The 22828-nt window shown below is 42.9% G+C and overlaps 1 protein-coding gene across 5 annotated transcripts in view; it reads right to left on the bottom strand.

Annotated features, from left to right (window-relative positions):
• The window catches only part of ABCA1 (ATP binding cassette subfamily A member 1), a 98006-nt gene that overhangs the window by 61104 nt on the left and 14074 nt on the right, over positions 1-22828 (bottom strand). For all 5 annotated transcript variants that reach the window (XM_082075329.1, XM_082075328.1, XM_082075332.1 and 2 more), the window contains 4 exons: positions 20963-21109; positions 15415-15508; positions 12233-12374; positions 11241-11362 (listed from right to left, as the gene is read on the bottom strand). In XM_082075329.1, coding sequence (XP_081931455.1) covers positions 11241-11362; positions 12233-12374; positions 15415-15508; positions 20963-21028 — 424 coding nt within the window. In that variant the 5' untranslated portion in view covers positions 21029-21109. The remainder of the gene's footprint in view (positions 1-11240; positions 11363-12232; positions 12375-15414; positions 15509-20962; positions 21110-22828) is intronic.

Genomic DNA, 22828 nt, shown 5'->3' with positions numbered 1-22828 from the left:
CAAGCATTCAGAGCCCATTTAAGCCAGCTGAGATCCCACCTCCAAACTGCATGGGAACTCAGCAAACACAAGGCTCACACCTCTTTTTGGGTAGTACTTTAAGTCCCAAATGCCATCAATCCCCCCTCCTGTACAACACACACAACAAGAGAAAGAGTCTGCATCAGAAAACAAAGACAAGACACAGAAGCAAAAGCCACAGGCTGGTCATCAGCAACCCTGCAAGCAAATACAGCCTGCAGAGCTGCTGTCTAGGAAGGGATGCACCAAAAAACTTCCATAGGCCCTGTGTAACAACACAGAAGAGATATTCTCATGTCTTCTCCTGCTGAAAGCCCAAACCTGCTATCAGCACAGCCAACTCTGAAATACAGCTTGCCTATAAAAAAAAAATTTAAAATTTATTCAGGCTTCTAACAGTGCAAAAAATGAAGAAGGCTTCAAGGAAATACCCTAACTATCTTCTCTATACTGCTTTAAGAAGCAAATCCCAAGCAGAGCTCCAAATCACATGGCAGTTATAGCTGGTTGGAAATTCTGCTAATTTTCACAAAATACAAATGACAAATGTCTTAGCCTTGAATTGTCTTGTCAGCCACATAAATAGACCTCAGATCTGACCACAAAGAATACTTCATTATTGCAACAAAATTATTTTCAGGAGTGGTACACAGAACACTTTTGGAGCTGGTACAGACTACAGAGAAGATTTCTAAAGGTCAAATCCAGGTAACAGTTTGCTGTTAAGACTGGGTTTTGACTGCACTAGGAACATTATACCACGGTGAACAAGCAGATTTTAGATATTTCAAAACATCGCCTCAGACACAGTAAAATACACTTAAAAAAAAAATCAATCTATAGACTGGAATCCAAACACCATGGTCGCATTCAGCCACATACCACTATCCTACTGCCAAACTCTGGTGTTAGCATACAAGGAATGACATTATGCTATTAAAAAGCATGAAGCCAAACAGAAATTGGAAGTGTGAGCTGTGACTAGGAGGACCCCAGCCAGAATTCCTGGTACTTGAGCAAGTGACCTTAAATTCAGGGGAAATTCAAGTCACAGAAAAAAGCAGGACCGAATATTTCAATCAAATGACTTAACTAACAGGAGAAGGGTTTTCATTAGTTGCCTACATGAGCATGCATCTGGGAGACTGCTGTTCAAATGCAAACAGAAGACACCCATATCAGAACCATTTCTAAGTCCCAAAACAAGCAGGCAGAACCTAGCAGTATCATGCTACTTGAAACTTATCACAGCACCAGCTGTCCAGTTCAAAAGTCTTCATCCATGAAAGTGGCATGTAGTGATGAAGCTCAAGGAAAATGGCAGGCAGAGCTGCCCAGGATCAAAGTACCCTGACTGTCCTGTTTTGCCTTGCACAGAAATGCTGATGTGAAGGGAAAAAGCCACCCTTCCTTGGGTGTGTAGCCTCACCCTACCATTGCTCCCTTCATCTCACTCATCACACATTCAGGGAACTTGACTCACATCTGACTTCTTTTAAAATTTAACGTGATATGAAGTCTGCAGTCAGCAGACCATAGTGGCTCTCGCTTCCCCTATGTTCATGAAGTTCTGTCACTTCCAGATTTAGTGCTAAGTCCTACTGCCTCTCATCTAGCACACAACAGCAGAAGACATCTCCAGAACTAAGGGTCAAACCAATCCAAGAGATAGTAAATACTGCTAAAGATGAACATGGACAAGCCAATCATTATAGTCCAATTAGTTTTAAAAGAAACACTACGTACTTACGCTGAGACATATCTACATAAATTATTTCAGCCTCCTGTGATTGCTCCCTATGTTTCAATTTAGTCAGTCATTGGAAAGTTATCCTTATGGACATTAATTTGGTTTTGCTTTTGAGACTCAAGTCCAAAGGAAGACAGAAGGTCAAAGGGAAATCAAACTTCAGCACTAAAACAAGAAATAAAGTTTTCTCTGCCTAGTTTAGGGAAACCTCTGCAACCACTCAGCCCCTTCACTAGTATAGATCAGGCTGTTGAGCAATAGCACTCCAAAATAGTTAAAGAATTTTATCAATCTTTGGGAAGGACTGAAAAGCAGACACTTAGTAGATTTGGATTGCTCAAATTCACATAAAGTCTTGGCTAGAGATCATGCCTCTTGCATCCTAAGTGCAACACTTTACTGTTCACATTAGGATGCTCCCAACATCTGCTGGATGCATCCCAATGACTGTGCCTTGACAGCCTGAGGAGCTCATCCTTCAGGTCGGTGTTCTTTTGGACTGTCAATATACTAACCATTCCTCCTCACTGACATAACTAGCTGGCTGAAAATATGCCTTCAAATACCTGTACCAGTATCAGTGTCCCCTGTGTTTTACATGGAGGTGGAGGACAGGAACATTACTAGTAGACACAGAAAAGAGCAGTGCCTCTTGTTGCTTTTGGAACCTGGTCCTGTGTACCAGAGTCCCAAAGCAGCACAGTTAACCTGAAGAAAACTGAGCCAGTAGTGCTGGGGAGGATTATTGCATTATTTATATGGATGCACTGGTGAAATTCTTTGCATTATCTTCAGGTGTCAGCAAGCGATTACATATCAAGGAAGAAAAGGGACCAGGTAGGTGAAGACACTTGTGGTCTTGAAAGGCTGCTTCACTGTCTCGACTTTTCTGTTCTCTGGCTTTACAGCACACTTTCCCCCACCTGTTGGGGAGCGGGCAAGTATGTGAACAAAGCAGGGTATCTGATAGCTGCTGACCATGTCACCACACAGCTGTGCCTTTGCTATGAGGAAAGTTGTTGGGACAATGCACGTTCATGTCTGCATCTTGTCTCAAGTGAAAAAGCAGTTTTTTCTGCTGTGCTGAAGCAGCATTTTGCTGGGTGGACAACAGCTGCTGCTTTCCTAAGCAGCTGGTTGGCCTAAGTCAGATCAAGCACTGAGACTTGAGATATTGCTCTTTTTGCAGTAAGCTTTGTTCCATCAGTAAATCCCCTTCTGGCATATATGTAATGATCAGTCAGCCTCAGATATGGTTCAGTTATGTTTCAGCTGCACTTGCTAAAACAGATGGAGACCTACAAGGAAAGGACCTCCTGAGATGTAACAGTTTATGGTTAAGTTCTGGCTGTGTGTAGTCATGCAAATCTTCTGCCAGCATCAACCAAAAATGCAAAGGACTAACTCCAATAGTATTTGCCTCTAAAGATATACGTTTAGAAGAACAGAAAGGTTCAGGGATGTAAAACAAAACAAAACCAAATCAACCCCCCCCCCCCCCCCCCCCCAACAACAAAACCACACAAACCCATCCTCCCAACCTACCATCAAAAAAAACATGCACAAAAAAACCCTACACACCCAAAACTCAACTCATAACCAGAACACCAAACCAAAACCCACAGGAAAAGGTGTTTAATAAAATAATTTAAAAGGCATTTTAAATAAAGATCATTAATCTTTTGTTGCACCATCCTTCAAACTAAAACTGAATTAGAAGGGGAAGGAAACTTTGGCTACTTACAGAGGATGTGTGTTGCAGATCAGGCTGAATCTCCTCCACATACAGCCTAGTGCTGCCAGGTCAGCATAAAAAAAAGCAGCTAGGGCATGATCTTCGGCTAATAGATGAGCTACATTCTACTAAATTTTCAGAGCTACACCAATTTTTCATCAGCTGAAGATTTCACACCACACAGGCATAAGCAATATGTAGTTTTAACAAACTCAGTTTATTACTAACACTTAACTAACATATAAAAATATGTGTATTTTTTTAATGCTACAGCTTTTGCATTTAATTTCAAAGGATTTTTCCAGAATTTTCCAGAAACAAAGCATATGCAAAGAATGATGCAATCAGAAGATCTGTAACCTAAACTAAAACTGCATTTCAAATATGACACAACCACTACTGATAAAAAAACAGCAACACCAAAAGCAACCCTAGGGTTGGAAGTGAAGAACACTGCAGTTTGTTGAAGCTGCAAAGAAATATAGCAACAGGTGGCAGAACACATTGTTTGATTTTAGTCAGGATCCTGACATTAACACTTAGTTATTTTACAACCAAAAATCCTTAAATAGAACAGCATCTGTTTCCCATGAAAAAGGCTGCCTACAAAAATTGAACTTTCATGAATTTTCAAAAAGCTCAGTCAAGTGGTGCTCTCTTCTCTTGCCTGGGAAAAATGAACTTTGATTCAACATAAACAATATTTCAAAGCCATCACTTTTTACTATATCTTCACTACGTTGAAAACTGCCACATCCTAATGTTTCAGAATGAGGGCTCCAGTTTCTTTGTAGCTGTTTATTTAGCTCACAGGAACACTGTAAAAATTAAGTAATACCTGAATGAATATATAATGTATTACTACTACAGAAGGCTCCAAAGCTGAATATTACCTTGAGAGATGCAGCACGTCGGATCCAAATTAGACACTCTGGCCTAGGCACCAGGTCGGATATAGAACTGAACACAGCTTATTCCAACCATGGTAATTTCATAATCACCACTCTTGTGAGAGCTCACCCCCATAGAAATCCCCCAAGAAAGTGGAACTTTTCACCAGAAGACAGTGGTACAAAGTTCCTAGTGGGCTACTAACACCAAGCTCAATGTGAAAAGTCTCTATCTCACTCTCCCTTCACTTAGCAACACCCTCCCAAAACAACAACAACAACAAAACAAAAACAAACAAACCAACCCCCCCCCCCCCCCAAACCCACAAAAAACAACCAAACAAAAAAACCCACTCAAGTCTGTGACTGCTCAGTGACCCAGCGATTTAAAGAAAAAGGCGAAAGTGCAAAAACTGCCATGTGTACCTAAATCTCTTTAATTGCCTTATCAACATGGCAGACTCAAGTGCAACTCAAGTACCCAGTACTGGCAGCTTGTTCCACTTGCCCCACTCCTATCTGCTGCATCCAACCCCAGCAGAAATGACACTGGTTCCCACACAGTCCCAGCTCCCCTTCCTGGCTGGATGCTTTGGGCTAAGAAGCAGCAGCAGCCAGGAACCCTGAGGAGTTCTGCTGAGGGCTAATACAAAATTAATTCCTACTGAAAACACTATGGTAAAGCTGACTTCCTATTCACCCCATGAGTCAAGATCTCTGGAAAGATACCAGAGCAGTGTTTCTGGCAACATTCTAAAGGAAAGGCAAGGACCTGCATATCACTATGGAGTACAGTATCGGAAAACCCAATTGTGCATTTACGTGCACTTGTGCAATGGCAAGAGTGCCGCCCTGACAGAGTTGGTGTCTGCTGGTGTTTCCAGAGGTGAAGCTGACCTGGACAGATAGTTTGCTAGTCTTCATTCCAGCCTGTCTGGTTTGTGCTAGGATCCAAGGAAAGTCAGGGAGGAAACCAGCTTAATTAGGGAGAGGTAGGCAAGTTTAAGAATTAATTCTAATGTTTAGCTTGAGGGTATGCGGCCATTTTTATGAGGGAGAAGACACTGAGGAAGGAGTTACCTATGACGTTAACATTATTTAGCAGATAATGTTTCCTTGAGCATCCTGATTATCATACAGCAGGACACATGCCACTAGAAAGCCTCTCCCCAATCTGCTCTTCAGCCTGAGCCCTCCATCATCCTTTATCTGTCCAGAGGGACTTGAACAAGCTCAAGAAGTGAGCCCATGCAAACCTCATGAGGTTCAAAAAGGACAAGTGGAAGGTCCTACACCTGGGTGAGGGCAACTCCTGGTATCGGTACAGGCTGGGGGCAGCCCTACAAAGAGGGACTTGAGAGTATCAGTGTATGAAAAGCTGGACATGAGCCAGCAGTGTTCACTCACAGCCCAGAAGGCCAATCGTACCCTGATTTGCATCAAAAGCAATGTGGCCAGCAGGTCAAGGGAGATGGTTCTGCCTATCTGCTCTGCTCTGGTGAGGCCCCACCTGGTGTCCTGTGTCCAGCTCTGGAGCCCTCAGCACAGGAAAGACACGGACCTGTTGGAGAGGGTCCAGAGGAGGCCACCAAGATGATCAGAGGGATGGAACAGCCCGCCTGTGAGGACAGGCTGAGAGAGTTGGGGTTGTTCAGCCTGAAGAAGAGAAGGCTCTGGGGAGACCTTAAAGCAGCCTTTCAATACTTAAAAGGGGCCTCTAAGAAAGACAGGGAAAGGGGTAATGGTTTTAAACTAAAGGAGAGAAGATCAGGTTAGACATGAGGAAGACATTTATGAAGGCGGTGAAACACTGGAACAGGTTGCCCAGAGAGATGGTAGATGCCCTGTCCCTGGAGATATTCAAGGCCAGGCTGGACAAGGCTTTAAGCAACTGGATCTTGTTGAAGATGTTCCAGCTTATTGCAGGGAGGGAGACACGAAATGACTTTTAACCCAACGCAAACCAAACCTAAACCAAACCCAATCCCTTCCAACCCAAACTACTCTATGATTCTATAAATAAAAGTAGCACTATTAGCACTGACCAAACAGGCTGCAAACTCCTTCAATCCCAACATCTGTCTGTGCAGCAGGGTGCAACATCAGCAGAGAACACCACCCAGCTCATGGTTCTCCTACACCATGAGTGATACTAATGCAGCAAACAACTGGGAAGGGCAGGGCAGGTGTGCAACAATTGCCTAAGAAACTGCATCAGATCTTAAGGCTATGTTTGTTTCCCTCTGCCTGTTTCATTGTTCTGTTCTTGTTTAGCTGGGTTGGTGTCAAGAAAAATAGAAACATGGCCACTGCGATCACTGAAAGCTAAGAGCAACAAAATAAATACCAGCTACACCGGTGGCTTTAATTTTTCCTGTTGATTTATTATCCCATGGTAATGCATAACAAAGTATCTGGGAGCCCTGTAGAGAGAAGGAAGAAACAAAGAAAGTGTGCTTCAGGGCCAACAGCAACCTGTATCTCCACCTTTCAAAACATGAAAAAAAAACTTATTTCTTGCAAACACTTTATCCTCTGCTAAAATGGCACTGAGGACTATTGCAAATCCAGTGCCTGCAAGCAGTGAGCCAAACCTACCACAGGTGGCAATGCCAAAGGCCATGTCACGCTCTTTGAAGTGCTGTCACTAAGGTCTTTGTTCTGATTTGTACTCTGCCTTATCATGAGTGCTGAAGACCTTGGTGAAGCTGCTGGACAGAGATGTAACAAATGCTGGGAAAGAGAGAGCACCTGGCACCTACCTGTAAAATTGATTATGTTAAGGTACATGTGTGCCTGCACATAGATTTCATTGATCAGGGGCTTGCTGAAAGTGGCCACAGAAACAGCAGCATCCATCTAGCATGACAGCTGCCTGTGTTGAACTCTGTCACACCACCAGGTGGTACTTCATCTGGCCAGGAAGGTGCTAAATTAAGCAAGGGTGGGCTGTCCCCTAAGGATAATCTTTTTTCCTCCCTTTGCCACAAAGCTCTTCTAGAGCTCAGAGATGGAATAAATAGGAACACTCAAAATCCTCCTGGGCAAACAGCCCTGTAATCAGGCATTACCTTCTATCTCATCAAGAAGTGACTGAGATACAAAGCCTGTTGGCATGGGTGCACAGCACTGTCTGAACAAAATCATAGCATCCTACCTTGTCTTTAACCAAGACAGACCTTGCAGACAACTGTGTAAGCACACTGCCTCCCTTCCCCAGGGTTCATCACATGCCTAATTTGAGATCAGACAACAACAACAGTCACACCTTGAACATTAGTTTGTGAGGGTTGTTTTAAAGAAGTTTGAAGTGAAAGGACTTCGGGAAATGCTTTCTAAACAGATTCAAATATCTGAAGCCAAATACAAACACACATGCTCTGCACAACTGGCATTAGAATTAAATCTATACTACATTTCCAATTGGTATGCTAGTAATGGAAGATCATCTCCTGAAGCCTGTTTCAAAGCCCTGAGGCATCAGTAAGAAGCATGTGTGGAAGCAGGGCATCACACCAGTGGGAGAGAGGATGAGGGAGCTGCACAGACTCCAGTACAGCCCACATCATGGAGCACATGGTCCCTTCCCACTGGGGAAACACAAGCTGTAAAGCTTCATCTGTCTGCAGGACTGATTCACATAGCTTCAGGTCCAGGCCAGAGCTGGAACAGAGGACATATTACAAACATTTTCAATTATTAGCTCATTAGGTAATTAGCCCTCCTGCCAACTGAGGAAATACATGTATAAAGGCAGTTTTTTCAGGTTTGGAGGTGTGCTTACATCTGATATTTGCTCTTACTGTCTTCTTAGGTTCCCAGAGTAACTAGAGGAAATGCCCCAGAGAAGAAAGGATTTACACATCTCTCACACCTCATTGTCAATAGCAGCTGAAGGGTTGATCTGTAGCTCCCTTCCTTGCACAGGAATCTAAGCACTACTAAGCACAAATACATTAGTACTTGTAAGATTAGAGGATGCTGTTTCATGCATGCTGTCAGAGAATTAATCAGGCAGAGAATGAATCAGAATGGAGTGGGCAGCAGGGACCCCCAAGTCGGAGGCTTTGTAAATGAGCATATCTTGATAAGGACAAACGGGCTTTGTTCCCTATAAGCCTTACCAACAATGGGCAGTCTGTTATTCTAATGATATAGAGGCCTGGGTTTATTATGCATTTGAAATATTATAGAAATATAACAAATATAACTTGTATAGCTTATTTTCGCAGTTAGTCTGTTAGTCTTTATAATGCAGAGAAACATGAGCCTTCTGACTTTTGACTTGTACAATACCCCCTATGTGAAACGCTTCTTGGAATCACTCCTCCCCCTCAAACCTTCCCAGCAATGACAGCTTCAGCTTATGGCTTTGATAATTTTTTTGCAAATGTCAATGTCTGTTGGTGGCTGTGTGTTTCAATACAAAACAACAGCATCTGCTCTCTTTGGAACAGTTAACTTCCAGATACTACTGTGGGCACAAAGCATAAAAACCAGTAACAACAACAACTGTAATTCTGACAGAGAGAGCTTGTTACCACAAGGCCACCAAGTCATACCAAAGGTTTGAAGAGGTCCATGAAAAACAATATTAAACCTCTCATGGGGAAATTGCCATCTTAGCTCATTTTGGCTGTGTTCATTACTGTAGTTGATGGTGGTGAGGCCCCACCTTGAATCCTGTGTTTAGTTTTGGGCCTCTCATCATAAGAATGACATTGAAATACTAGAGAGAGTGAAGAGGAGGCAATGAAGCTGGTGAGGGGTTTGGAGCACAAGTCTGATGTAGAGTGGTTGAGGGAACTGGGGCTGTTTAGCCTGGAGAAAAGGAGACTGAGGGGAGACCTTATCACTGTCTACAGCTACCTGAAAGGAGGTTGTAGCATGGAGGGTGTTGGTCTCTTCCCCCAAGTAACAAGTGACAGGACAAGAGGAAATGGCTTCAAGTTGCACCAGGGGAGTTTTAGATGGGACCTGAGGAAAAAATTCTTCAATGAAAGGGTTGTCAGGCATTGGAACAGGTTGCCCAGGGAAGTGGTGGAGTCACCATCACTGAAGGGGTTTAAAAGGCATTTAGATGTGGTTCTTAGGGACATGGTTTGGTGCTAGAGTTAGGTTATGGTTGGAAGAGACCCTCAGGATCATTGAGTCCAACTGAAATTATTCTGTGATTCAATTATGTGTCCATCTCTGTGAAAAGGGTTAATTCTGCAATCTTTCCCCTTAAAATTGCTGTAGATTTAGGTAAAAGCATGACAATGCCACTTACCAGTTCTCAGAGCAAGAAGAAAGGACACTGAACCCAGCAAGGAAGGGTATCCCCTTTATATAAGTAGAAGTATCAACTAATGCTCAAAGAGTAAGTAGACCACATTATGACCTACAGATCTGATCACATGAGGACTGTGCACAGCCCTGAAGGGGAGAGAGGAAGGTTATATGTCTAAAACAAATCCCTTGTACAGTTTGTGTCTGTATATACAGTCAACACACATCTGCCAAACTGTCACTAACAATACAGATGATTTCAAAGTGACCTGAGCAGCAATGTACTGAGCAGCACAGGAAAGGATGGAAAAACACCATATCTGCTTTGAAAGTGTGCTCAGGACACATCAGACATGAAACTGTTCACATCACACTAGAGCCCACCTGAGCCACATTCAAATGAAGAGAACTATGAAGAATCACAACTGTAAAGCCAGGAACAGCTTTCACAAAACACTAAAATACCATCTACATGCAAAGAGCTAAACGTGCGTGGATAGAGGCTGTAGGTAAAGACATTCAACGGCTGTGTTCTCTGCTCTTGTTCAACAGACACATGCAGCACTAACACAGCAGCCAAGAGAAGTAATCTTTGAGAGAAGAGTACCCCAAAAAACTCTTAACAAGCCGCCATGTCAGAGAGACCTGGCAGTCATAAGGGACCTGCCACATTTCCCAAGACTGGGTAGAGCTGCCTCATGTCCCAGCTCTGCTGCAACCTTCTTGTGTGGTCTCACACTAGTTACTTATTCATCTGCATGGGACAGGAAGGCATATCAGGCCTCTCACACAAACTAAAAATAGAAGGATGCTTATTTTTCATGGTAAATGGGGCTGTGCAAGCCCCCAAGACAAACATTTTCTTTTAGACCCTGCCATTCAAAATCCCACTGAATATTAGCAAAGAATGAAGTATCCTACACCCAATAGTCATACAAAAAAACAAACAAACCAATCCAGACTCAAAAAACAAAACAGAAACCAACCAAACAAACAAAAAAACCCACAAAAACCAAACCACACCAACCAACCAACACACCAAGCACCACCCACCACACAAAACAAGAAGAGAAACTGAGACTCCATTTTCAGATCATAATCAGCTTTGAGTTTGTAAACTGGTGGCAAACATCAGCTTTTCCTCATTTGAGCTCTTCCAGCACACCTCCCTCTAGAGCTCAGGTGGGCAGAGCACTAAATTGTAGCTATATTGCATTCACTGCTTCATTGACTAAATGGCAAAATAACTAGCATTTTCCAAAAAGACATACTACTTGGACTCCTTCAAGAAAAACAGCATTTTGACTGACTGAAGTGTGCTAAAGATTGTAATTTCACATCCAGAACAGTTCCTACTCTTGGCATTACAGACCATCCCTTTTCCACCAAAGCAAATAAAGAACACACAAGGCTCTGACACAGGAGAGGCTTAAGGTTCTTCTGGAGAATTCATGAGCAGTAAATTATAACCACACACATTTCCATTAGGGTACATTTCAGAAACTTAGACACATGCAGAATTAACTAGATGAGAAACGCTCGACATAGGTTGCTGTTTCTACCATGCTGTTACCTAAGCCAGAGGAGTTTCCCAACTTGCGCAATTTTCCCAGGACCTTCTGGACATCCTTTATGCTTGTGTCCTGTTGGCTGTACAAAAGCAACCTCTTGGCATCTGAGAACAGGCGGGAAACACTGGTGACAGGAAAACACAAAAACAACTAGCAGTCATCAGCTCTGTGAGCCAGCATCCACAACACACTTTTACATCCCAGTTCCAGTCGTGTCACTGCCCTTCCAGTAGAATAAGCTCTTTCTACAGTGGCTATCCTGGGACAATCCAAGGAACTCAGTAGAAAATGGCTGCTAATGCAAGGTCAAACAAAGTTACATTCGGAACTGCCAGGCATTTGAAAGCATTTGAGACGGGGATGGAGAGGGCCACTTGCTGCCTGTAAACTGCGTCCTCTTAGAAGCACAATAATTTAAGCATGTTCTTGCTCCTTTCAAATGCTTCTCTAGGTTGCAGACACATTTTACTCTGCATTAAGCCTAACTGGTCGAATAGCATGAATGCATCAAGCTGGGCAGGGTGTAAGGAAGCTGGTCATTAATTGAGCTTTCTGCAACACATTAGCCAGTAATAAATGACAAATGTCAGGAAGTATCCACCAGATGTGCTCTGCAACTGCCTCTCACTCTGCACTGTCCATCTCAGAGGTCCATTAACCAGGAAAAGAGGCTCTCTGAGAAAAGAGCTTACACTTTGTCTTGTTATGGGCCAAATTCTGAACAAACAATAAGAGAATGGACTAAGTCTTCACCCAGGAAAAGCTTTCCATTTGTCAAGGGCTTTGACTGCTCTGACTCAGGGATACTGTACACCTGTTAGCTCTCTGCTAGCCCCTCTGAACTTGGTAGCAGGAGAGCCTGGTACTTCGGTGGCAGCAGAAACAGCAAAATCCTCAATAGTGTAGGGTTACAAAACTAGCTGGTGACTTCCACATATCTCTTTTCCACACATTCCCCCAAGAAGAGAGATGAGGAAAAAGCAGGCATACTCACATGGAGGCATTGAAGTTTCCAACAATACCAGGGGATTCTCCAGGAGTTGGGTAGCGGAAACAAGGGTTGTTGGCATTGCAGATGATCCCCTGTATCCATGGCAAGGTTCCTGCTGAAGGCATAGCTTTGTTTGGGAAGTGACCTAGAACAGAAACACAGGTTTCCCTCGTACAATCCCACATCCGAGATGAACCATCAGGCTACTTTCTTCAAACAAAATAACTTCCACACCCCCTCCCACCCCCACTACAGAGAGAAGCACAGGAGACGGTTATGCCCCTTCCTTAATATCTCACAGCTACTCAAAGCAGCTACTCAGGGCTTTGACCATGAGATGCACATTATTCCCTCTGGTGCCCACCTCATCCTCACAGTGTGCCTGAAATCACAGGGAGGGCTGGCTCCCTACCTCCACAGCCACAATGGAGGTACCAAAGCCCTGGGAAGGAAAGAGGTCAAAGCTGCTGAATTACAGCAAGGCTGGAAAACGTAGGCAGCTGAAGAAAGACAGTGAGTTTATCAGCCCTCTGTGGAGAAAGCCAAGGGCCCTGTCCAGGAGAAAAGTGAAGGAACCGAAGTTTCATTGTTTCCAGTACCCAGGGGACTGCTTGTTCCCAGTTCTCTGTTTAAAATAGAAAAGCTATTTACCTGAGCTCTTTGGCTTTTGTTTCATTTAGTATTTTTGTTCTTCTTGGCTAAGGGTCTTAGGAGTCAGGGGGAAGAGGAAAAATGCTAATACTTTCTGATTATTTTCTTAAAATTTCCCAGAGAATCACCTTCTCTCTGCTCCATGCCTTTTATTTTGTATGACTAAGAATCTTCTCAAATAATGTCTTAAAAGCAATACAAAACCAGAACGGGTACACAAGGATTCATGGTAACTTTTTACATACAGTGATACATGTAACAGCTGCTTCAAGGAGTAAAGCAGGAATCTGCCATTTTTTAAGTCAGATAAGTCACACAAAACAGTGTAACAGCACCCCATTTCCAATTACATCGCAGCAGACATCTAGCTTTTCAGTAAATATAAAGTCATTTTGTCAGTTTTGTGTTTTGTTTTTTTTTTTCCTCCAAATGAAGTGCATTTTGAATACCTGAAAGGGTCACAGGAACAAAAGAGAAGTCAAGCTTCACAAGATGCAAGTCAGCAATCTTGCTCAATAGCCATTTAAGATGTCTTCTCTGGCTGGTCTGGTGAAAGCCATGTAACTATCACTTAAGAGCTAGCAAAAGTTTACCCCATGTTTTCAGAAAAATGTTACTCACACTAGGCCAATCTGATAGAAATAAAAAATTCTGACTGGTAAGTCTGACCACAGAAACAGCCCAGTTGCTGGTGATTCTTCTCAAACAGGAAAAGAGAACTGAGAATCTTATCTGCTTTTGAAAAAGGCCATGCCATTAAAACACTGAAGCTATCTGGAGGCTACGAAGCACTTTGTGTGCAGCACTGTTGCTGCTATCATCAGGCATTACCTGCAACTGTTTTCATAACAGCAAAGAGCACTGCCACTAGAGATAACAATCCTATTTCCCTTCAGGCATCAACAGAGTTACCACAAAGCTCATCATGAACTCAAGGTTTCTTTCTTTCTACGTCTGCTCACAGCTCAGCAAAAAAAAAATTCTGCTATAAAACACGTCTGTATCTGTCAGCATATGAACGAATGTTCAATGAAACCAATCCAGACCTACCCATTCTCAGAAGCCTTCAGAAAAATGGAGGCGTTACCCAAAAAAGTTGAATTAAAAGGTCACCAGATGCTCTACAGTCTACAATTCCTGATGACAACTCAGAGAGAAGGTAGACAAAACAGCAGTCAACACAACTGGGAAGGGAAAAAGGGCTGCAGATTAAAGACTCAAAACTCTGCTTGTGACACCAGGGTGCCAGAGCAAAGGATTTACAAGAAGGCTAATTACTAACAAGCCTAATCTAAACCACTCTATGAAAAGGCAGTTCTTTCTAGGTTTGAATTTACATACAACACTGCCACAGCTGAAACAAATTACCATTGAGGCCGCTAGTTATTTATACCAGCTGAGTAGACTGCTTATTGTTTCTCTCGCTTCTGTTCAGCTTCATATCCATATTACAGGGTATCTCTCCTAAACACCACTGTCACAGTCAGAAAAGGCAATTCAAATGTCATGCAAAATATGAGTTTTAATTTAGGGAAGCTTCAATTACCCTGCCAAGCACTGCAGAAAGCAAGTTAGGCAGTACATGGAACCAGCAGTGTCCAAAGTGTAATGGGAAGCTGCAAACATTAACACTTCAGCTTTGAAAGGATCATTGTTAGCTTGAAAGCCTAGTAAGCAGCATAAAATGCCCCAGCTACCACAAAGAAGCACAGGGTAAGTGCTGTAAGAGCTAGTTCTTTATTCAATTTTAAGAATGGAACACTTCAGAGTGCCCTCCAGAATCACACTGTGCTGACCCTTAAACCTTACCTTGCACTAATCAGGCAAAGGAAAGATAAACAAAGAGCTCTTCCACAATCAGCTAATTGCAGCATGAGGCTGTCACCAACCACAGTAAGACAAGGCATGTTGCAAACAAGTCATGCTTCCTAAATCAAATGGCAACCGACACAGAGACCTAAAAATCATCATTGCAGAGCAAGAATAAACATCCTTTGAAAGAAAAGTAGAAATATGAGTATTTAGGATGTAAAGAGAAAAGTTCTTCCCCATAAATGTATGACTGTCTAGTGGTTTGAAGGAATAGAATTGCTCTTGTGCTTTCTAATGTGATACATTAATCCACACTGGTGCCTGAAAATGAAATTGCCTTCTTACAGATCTGAATGCTGTTTTCTTTTCATCCTAAATTACATACAGATTAACAATGAGAAATAAGATTTGAGTTCTGTGTGGGTTTTGCAGACTTATCACAATTCTACAGCAAACTCTTGGCTAATACATTATAAAAGAAAAAAAAAAAAAAAGAGAAACAGCAAGAACAACAGGAGCAATGTACAGTCCTGGAGCAACATTAACGTGTCAAAACAGAGTCCTCAAGGTGGAAGGAAACGGGCCATTAAAACTTCCCTGAAAATTTCTGATTGAAACATGCAATCACTGTTCCTGCTTTTTGCATCTTGCCAGCTGCATTATTACCTTCCAGCCATGAAACAATGACAACTCTGGGTGCAGCTGCTTTGTTTGGTACTTACATTCATGCTGCTCGTAGGGCGGATATGAAAGTCTTACAGAGATCAGGATGAAGAAGATAAACAGAGGCCAGGCAACTTCAATCAGCAGTTGGAACTGGAAACAATAAAGACAAAGTATTAAAATTCATAATCAAAATACAGGACAGGACAGAGGTTCCAGGACAATTCACTTGTAAGCCAGGACAGTTTTGCAAGTGCTGCCTCACTCTGCCTGTGCATTCCATGACCACAAAGTTTGCTCCTCCAGCTTCAGAGGATAATCTGCAAAGAATTACAGGCTTCTCTCATTTATATGTGCCAGTTATGGGACTAAACTGGATGTGCTTAAGGCTATTTTTGGCTTCTTTTTAAAGTTCTTTCTTTCCCCTGACTGAAAGAAACCTCCCACTGAATCTTCACAGCAATGAGAGTTTTTGGCCTCATGTTTTAGAGGTAGTGGGAAGTACTTGCATCCCGTTCTCATAGAAAACCATTGAGCTTCTTCTACCCTAACACGTCAGGCATGAAAATTGTGCCAGTGCATAGCTATGCCAAATCTTTTTACTTAGTGCTGCAGAAGTATATTGGTATCAGCAAAGCAGAGCTTCTAAGATAAAGCTTATACCTAATTATTGTTTTATTCTAACATATGTTTGTTCGCACAGGTAGACACCCACTAGTTGAAGGTACCCACAGAGAGGCAGTAAGTCTCAGGTAAAGACATCAAGAACAGACTAAACAAGAATATAAGAGAGGCCTGCTATTAAATAAAGAATACTTTTTAGACAGGGAACTGAAGTACAGAAAAATTCCCTGAGATGTGCCATGTCCCACAGAAGCATGTGGACAACGCAACATTTCGGTCTAGAGCTTCTGAGACATCTGAGGTTTCCCAGGACTGAGCTTCACCAGCCACATGACTCCATTCCCCATCCCAGAAAAGCTGCCTAAACATGTATTTTAGGTTAGCCGTGAGACAAGGTAAAACTGAAAACTTTTTATGCTGCTGTGTCTTATGTTTTTTCTTCTTTGGGAGAGGTAAGCCAGAGTGTTTTGTTAGTCAAGAAAACAAATATTTTGCCTTTCTTTTCTGGAAAACCCCATCTTTTCTAATAAGATGTCTACATCATTCTTATTACAAGACAGATAGGATAAGACCAGCACCCCAGTGGAAGAAAGTATGCCCGCACACACTATTAACAGCTAACATCAGGCTCTTGACACTCAGTGCAAGGCACTCCATGCAGACTTCAAGGTGAGACTTCTGGGTGATTACATCAAAATAATCTCACATTGTAAAAACAGTGCATTAAAACAAATGTCATTTGATCCAGTGGAGGAAACCATCTAGGATGGCTCTTCATAAATACCCTTAATGGCTGATGTTCAACCAGACGACAACCATACCCGAAAGACACAAATTGAGCGTCAGGGTCTTCCAGGCACTCCTGGTAACACCACCAGGCACTGCAGGGATGATTTCCAGACATCTTTTCCCACCTGTTATTTTCATGCAGATACTGTATGACTACTGGATGAGAAACTCTGAGACTGTGCTAACGAAGATACCAGGAAGATGCCTCAGTATCTTTCATGTCTGTTTTTACAACAGACAATGCAGTTGCAGCATACACACAGCCATTAGCAGCAACAGCTTACCTCTTTCTGCATTAAAGAGTGGTCTGGCTCCCAGAGGTCTCAGAGCTGGGACACTGACAACTTGTCTACTCCTCCTTTTTTCAGGATCCCCTTGCAGCTGCTACCAGGACAGCATAGCACAACTTTTCCTCCTCTTGACAGAAAGGCAGCTTGTCCTGGTTTCACAGCCATTTTCTCCATCATCCTCCATGGCCATGCTCTGGCACACGTCACAGCCCTCTGCTATCCTGGTCATAGGCAAGGTGCACACACCCTGAGTGACTGCCACTACACTGCTTGGGAAAATGCAATATTAGCTGGCTTGTAGAGGCTTCTTGGGGTGACTAAGATGGTCAGATAGCTTCTTGCAGCCCTGCAACTGCTATAGAACCAGCGAGAAAAATGCTACCCTCGAGATGAAGCCCTGGCTTGCTTGCAGAAATATAAGCCCCAGACACACAACCCTGGAGTGGACAGTAGTGCCCAAATGGCCCCACTGTTGAAGGCGGAGCCTGGCCACCTGCACACATAGCTCTTCTTTTGCATGCCTGATTATTGTTAATTACACAACCACAAATGTGGGCTGCATGCAGAGCACTGTATGCCTCTACACATGCATGTCTAACTTTGCAGATTGCTCAGGGAGGACAGAGAAAGGAGGGATGCACCGTTACAGCTGAAGACTGCTGCATCATGACAACCACTGTAATGCTACTTGTGAGAATCAGCTGGCAAAGTCAGCTGCACCAAAGGCTTGCACAGGGTCAAGCTCAATGCGTTGGTAACATTTCAGTAGGGAGTTTGGATTCCCTGGCCAGACTCTTGTGCTGTTCAACAAAACCTGAATTATCTTCCTTTTGCTCCTAAAGCTCAATAGGTTATTTCCCCTACTGCTTCCTGACCTTCCTGTGACAGTGCTTTTCATCCACGGTAGCCTTTGCAGAGAAGAGCACCAAGATACTAAACGGGCCATGTCTTATTCACGTTCATAGTAAGGAGATACTGAAGAATCCAGTCTCCTCATCCACTTCTGTGCTGCAACTGTCAGACCAGCCTGGTAAGTAGCTAAATGAATCTTCAAACCTCTAACACCTCTGCCACCCAAGTTCCATCTGCAGTTGAAGAAGGAACATCCCATTTGCATACAGCAGGTGAATTCAGAGATAGCACTTGGCCAAGCAGAAACTGCTCCTAATTTTACCTGAGGCTAGGCCCTGAATCATGTCCAATTCACATCAGCTAGCCAATAATGCAGGATACCATTAAATAGAGACCTACACTATGTCAACAGGAAATCTGTTGACCAAGAACTAACAAAACTATCACCTCATCTCACTGTCAACCACCCTCCCCACTTTTATGGTCTAGTTTCAAAGCAGGGAGCTACCAGCAGCTGACCAGTTTCTCCATGCAAGATTGAGGTATCTCCTCATTTGCAACACAGCAGGGAGAGAAAAATATTTTTACACAGTGACCTCTGAACATGATTTTTCTTTCCTTCTCTCCCCCTGTAAACCCTTTTCCCCCCACTCTGGTGCTGTTGGAATTTATCCAGTACAAAGTAACACTTGAATTGCACACGTCAGGCTGAGCTTTGAACCCAGCTTTCGCAACACAGCCTGAACTCACAGCAGCCAAGGAAATGGTTTGGTGGGAAGTAAAGGCTAGCCCACACTTTTTGTGGGAAGAAGAGTAAGGATCAAACTATTTCTGGGCTACATCTTCACTAAATACAAATGGGAGAGGGTCATCATCAGCACACCCAGCTCAAGGACACTAGTCTCCTAACCATAAAGCAAATAGATTAATGACTGGGCAGCCATGACAACAGCAAGGTGAGAAAAGCTGTTTTGCTGCTTTTCTGCCATTTTCTGTTAAGTGGCCTTCAACTCCTGACATCTTCAGGTAAAGCTCAAATGGGAAATGCTAATAAGCAAAACCCCACAGATATAAGAACCCCACAAAAACCAGGCAATATCTTGGGCCTTCACTGGAAATCAACTAATAATATCAGTGTTCAACAGAGACTGTGAGTAGTTCTCATGCCTTTTGGGCTACGTGACAGGAAACAGAAGTTGCCAGAAGGTACCAAGAAATAGCAGAGCAAAACCAAGATAATGGCAAAACTACAAGTGGTAAGATCTTTTTCACCGAGATGCACTTAGTCAACTGCATTTTTGTGGCATTGCCAAAAGACCTGAATGCAACTCTGCTGCCCAGCAAGCTAGCCTACAGCTACCTTGAAGGGGCATTGTATGCTAGACTCAAACCTCTTCAAGTAACCTTCAAACATGATGCATTATTTTCAGAAGATACTGACAAAAAAGTCATCATCCTCAGTGTAAAACTCAACTCCTCTGAAATCTCTTATTGTTAACCAGTTTAAGCATTGCTCCAGAGGACCCATCTATGTCCTAGAATTCTGCTAGTTGCTAATGGTACTTTGGAAGAGGTCAAGAGTAAGATATCTAGTGGCAAAGGAGAAAGAGTTTTCAGCTCCAAGAGCCTAGGTTACATGGGCAATAATATGAGAATAGCCTATCTTGTGGGGAGTTACAGCTAGCTTTGCAACTGCCTTCCCCCATCCCATTGCAACATTCTTCTAAATTATGAAGCTATTCACAACTTAGGATGCTGGCCCATGCATACAGAGATTAGAGAGCCTCACTCTGTGCAGGTGACACAGCCCACGGCCTCTCAGCCAGGCAGTTCTGTCCTGGTAGATCAAAGCTCTTGGGCTAAGGACAAAAGCATGCAAATCACATCAAAATTCCTGCCATCCCTGGCAGCTCTGTAACCATAGAGGTATAAAGAAAAAGGCAAAAGCCACAAGCCCCTCTTGTCTGCTTTTATTTAAGAATGTACTAATTCCAGCTCTGAATTCACTGGACACAAGTCCTATGAAAACAAGCCTCAGACACCTAAGCAAAGCCTTTAGAGACTGTCTCGAATGGTGAATATGATAGCCTCCCCTCCCTTGTGACTCCAAGCTTCTAAAAGAACCCAGACCCAACGAGCTGGCAAACACCCTGACATTTGGAGGGTTCAGAAAGCTCATCAGAGAGACCACTTTCCAACACCACCTCCATAACTCATGTTCCCTTCACATTCCCTAATCATACCTTCTCAAGGTCTGATCTAACAGGACAGATCCTCTGTGCAGGTCTGTTGTATAGGACATGCCCTCATCCACCACAGTTATCCTCTAAAGCCCTGCATGGAAAGTAGCCAGTTTTCTCTGGCTTTCAGCTGTCTGCAGGAGTTACAGCGTTGTGTGAGGTCTCACTAATGTAAAGGCAGAGGAATTTTAAGATTCATAGTGGATTCATGCTCCCGTGCCCTTGTCACCACAAGGAGAAACTCTTCTTGCATATTGGCTATCTGAACAAGTATATTCCCACACTTCTAACAGATAGTGAGGCTATCACTTAAATTAATCAGAACATGCCTTGGCAGAAAAACAGTTTCCTGAATTTGTCTCCATGTCAATGTAAAAACATGTCCCACATCAGTCAATTAAACTATACGTCCTGTTGTAAAGCTACACAACAGGTTTGGGTTTCTCTCCTGATTAAAGACATTGATGATTCCTGCTATTGCCATCACCACTTCTGCCATTAGGAAATGGCAGAATTTTCTTGCTCTTGTTGCAGCATTCAAAAGCTTTTAGACTAAAGCATACATTCTTCCAGCCTGGCAATGCCCCAGAGAGCCATGCTCTTTCAGACTGAGATTCAGGACAGAAGTCCTGAGCACCTTCAAGTCCTCTGGTTTCTGTTCACCCATCACTCTCTTCAATTTGAATCAGGTCTTTCCAAAGACAGACCATTCGCTCTGCTGGGACCATTAGTGGTAAAACATTAAGATACTTGAAGAGTAAGATACAAGGCTACAACCCACACCTCAAAAAAACCCTTTGGTTAATACTTACAGTCTGTCTTCTTCTGTAGGTGAAGTTCTTCCATAGAAGCAATCCCAGCTGTGTCCAGAACGCCATCCTTCTTCAGCAAAGCCTACCAACTTCCTTTGTGCAGCAGCAGTGGCAGTACACAGCAGAGATCTTGTGGCTGGGCATTAACTAGGAAGGGGAAAAAAAAAACCCCACACAGTTAAAAGGGAAAAGCTGCATCAATCAGAACAGAAAAGGCGACAGGACAGGGAAAGGCAGAAGCTGCACTTTGCAACCCCATGTGACCTTGCAGCCCCCCTTGGCACTCCCCACCACTGCCTTGTTACTTTGTGCGCTCCAGCCAAGTATCATGGGTCTCAGTAAGCTCAGATTTAGACTCACTGTCTCTTCCCTCAGAACTCCAAGGCACACAAGAATGCAATACCCGCAGGACAGTATTCTTCCTGCCCAAAAATTCCAAGATCAAGAACAGCCCAGAACGAGGAAAAAAATCTTAGGCTTTAAAGCTGATTTAGAGACTCCTCTGAATGAGGCTGAACTGTACACTTCTATTTTTTTTAAAAAAAAGCTTCTTTCCATATTTACTTTTATAATGGTGAAAAGCCTGCTGCCAAGTTAGGAAAGCCTTTGTTTTGAAGTCCGGTCAGCATCACCAATTGTAGGAGAAAATGCTACGCACTTAAAAGGCAATGGAGATGTCCATTTCCTTGAAAATGACTGAGATTGACCCTGCAGCCATTCCTATTTGGATAAAGTGAATAGAAATTGCTGTTGAGTTCAGGCCTGAATTGCTGTTCAGGCCTTGCAACCACCTGGTCTCCAACACTGTTGTGAGTTGGATGCATTCAGTATGCACCTTATGAAAGTATGAAAAATACATTAATCTCTTTGGTGGCTATTAATAATACCATGGTATAGGCTCAGGTACACACACACTTCTAGGAAGACTCAATCAAATGGAAAGGTGAGCCTAAAGTACATTAAACTCCATTAAACCTTTTTTTTTCCTGAATTAATTTGGCATAGATTAATTTACTTTTGACTTTAAGTCCACTTCAGCTTAAGAGTAGTTTCATTCTGAGTAAGTGTCCACACAGGAATTTAGTTAACACACATCAAATCAATTCAGATTTATGTATTTGAACACACTTTGTTGACAGGCTCAGTGTTAACACGACAGCTAGCAGCTGATCTAAACACAGCAAGAGAACCATTCCCTCCAACATCTGCTAAACAGGGAACACACATGCTTTTGATTCTACTGTCCCACATACCAGCATACTAGCCTTGTGATTCAGAACTGCATGCCTGATTGCAAACTGCATTGAAAAGGTTCCCAAAAATGCATAAATGTGCTAAGAACATAAGACTTTATCAGGAAATGCTCTGATCAGTCCTACACTGGAATAAGACTAGATGATAAATGGCAATTCTGGACGTGAGCTTTAAGTTACTGAACACTTGTGGCCTTCAAGTCTCATCAAAAACTACATTCCATTATTACAATGACTTGCAAATTAAAAACTTATCTCTACAAGAAAAATCCGTACCGTGACTAACAGACACATTACACTGAGTTCTACAGATAATTACACTGTAGTATCTCAACAGTGCTTCTTGATGCCAGGACAGGGAAGCAAAGAACAATAACAAATGCCTACAAAATCCTACAAATTAAACCTCATGTCAGCATCCAGGCAGCTGAGTGTACAGTCAACATATGCTCATTAAATTATGCTAGGTACTGCTGTAATTAACTGACATGATGTCTATAGATGCTCCTTCACAGAGGGATACTCAACTGATCTGAGAGGAGAGCTTTCTTCCCCTGCCCAGTGCTTCCTGCTGGTTGGCACACCCTGACACTAACACGTTCCAGCTGCATGC

The sequence above is a fragment of the Streptopelia decaocto genome (genome assembly GCF_964273445.1).
Source record: "Streptopelia decaocto genome assembly, chromosome: Z".
In the NCBI taxonomy this organism is placed as follows: domain Eukaryota; kingdom Metazoa; phylum Chordata; class Aves; order Columbiformes; family Columbidae; genus Streptopelia; species Streptopelia decaocto.
This window is presented reverse-complemented; position numbering and strand designations above follow the sequence as displayed.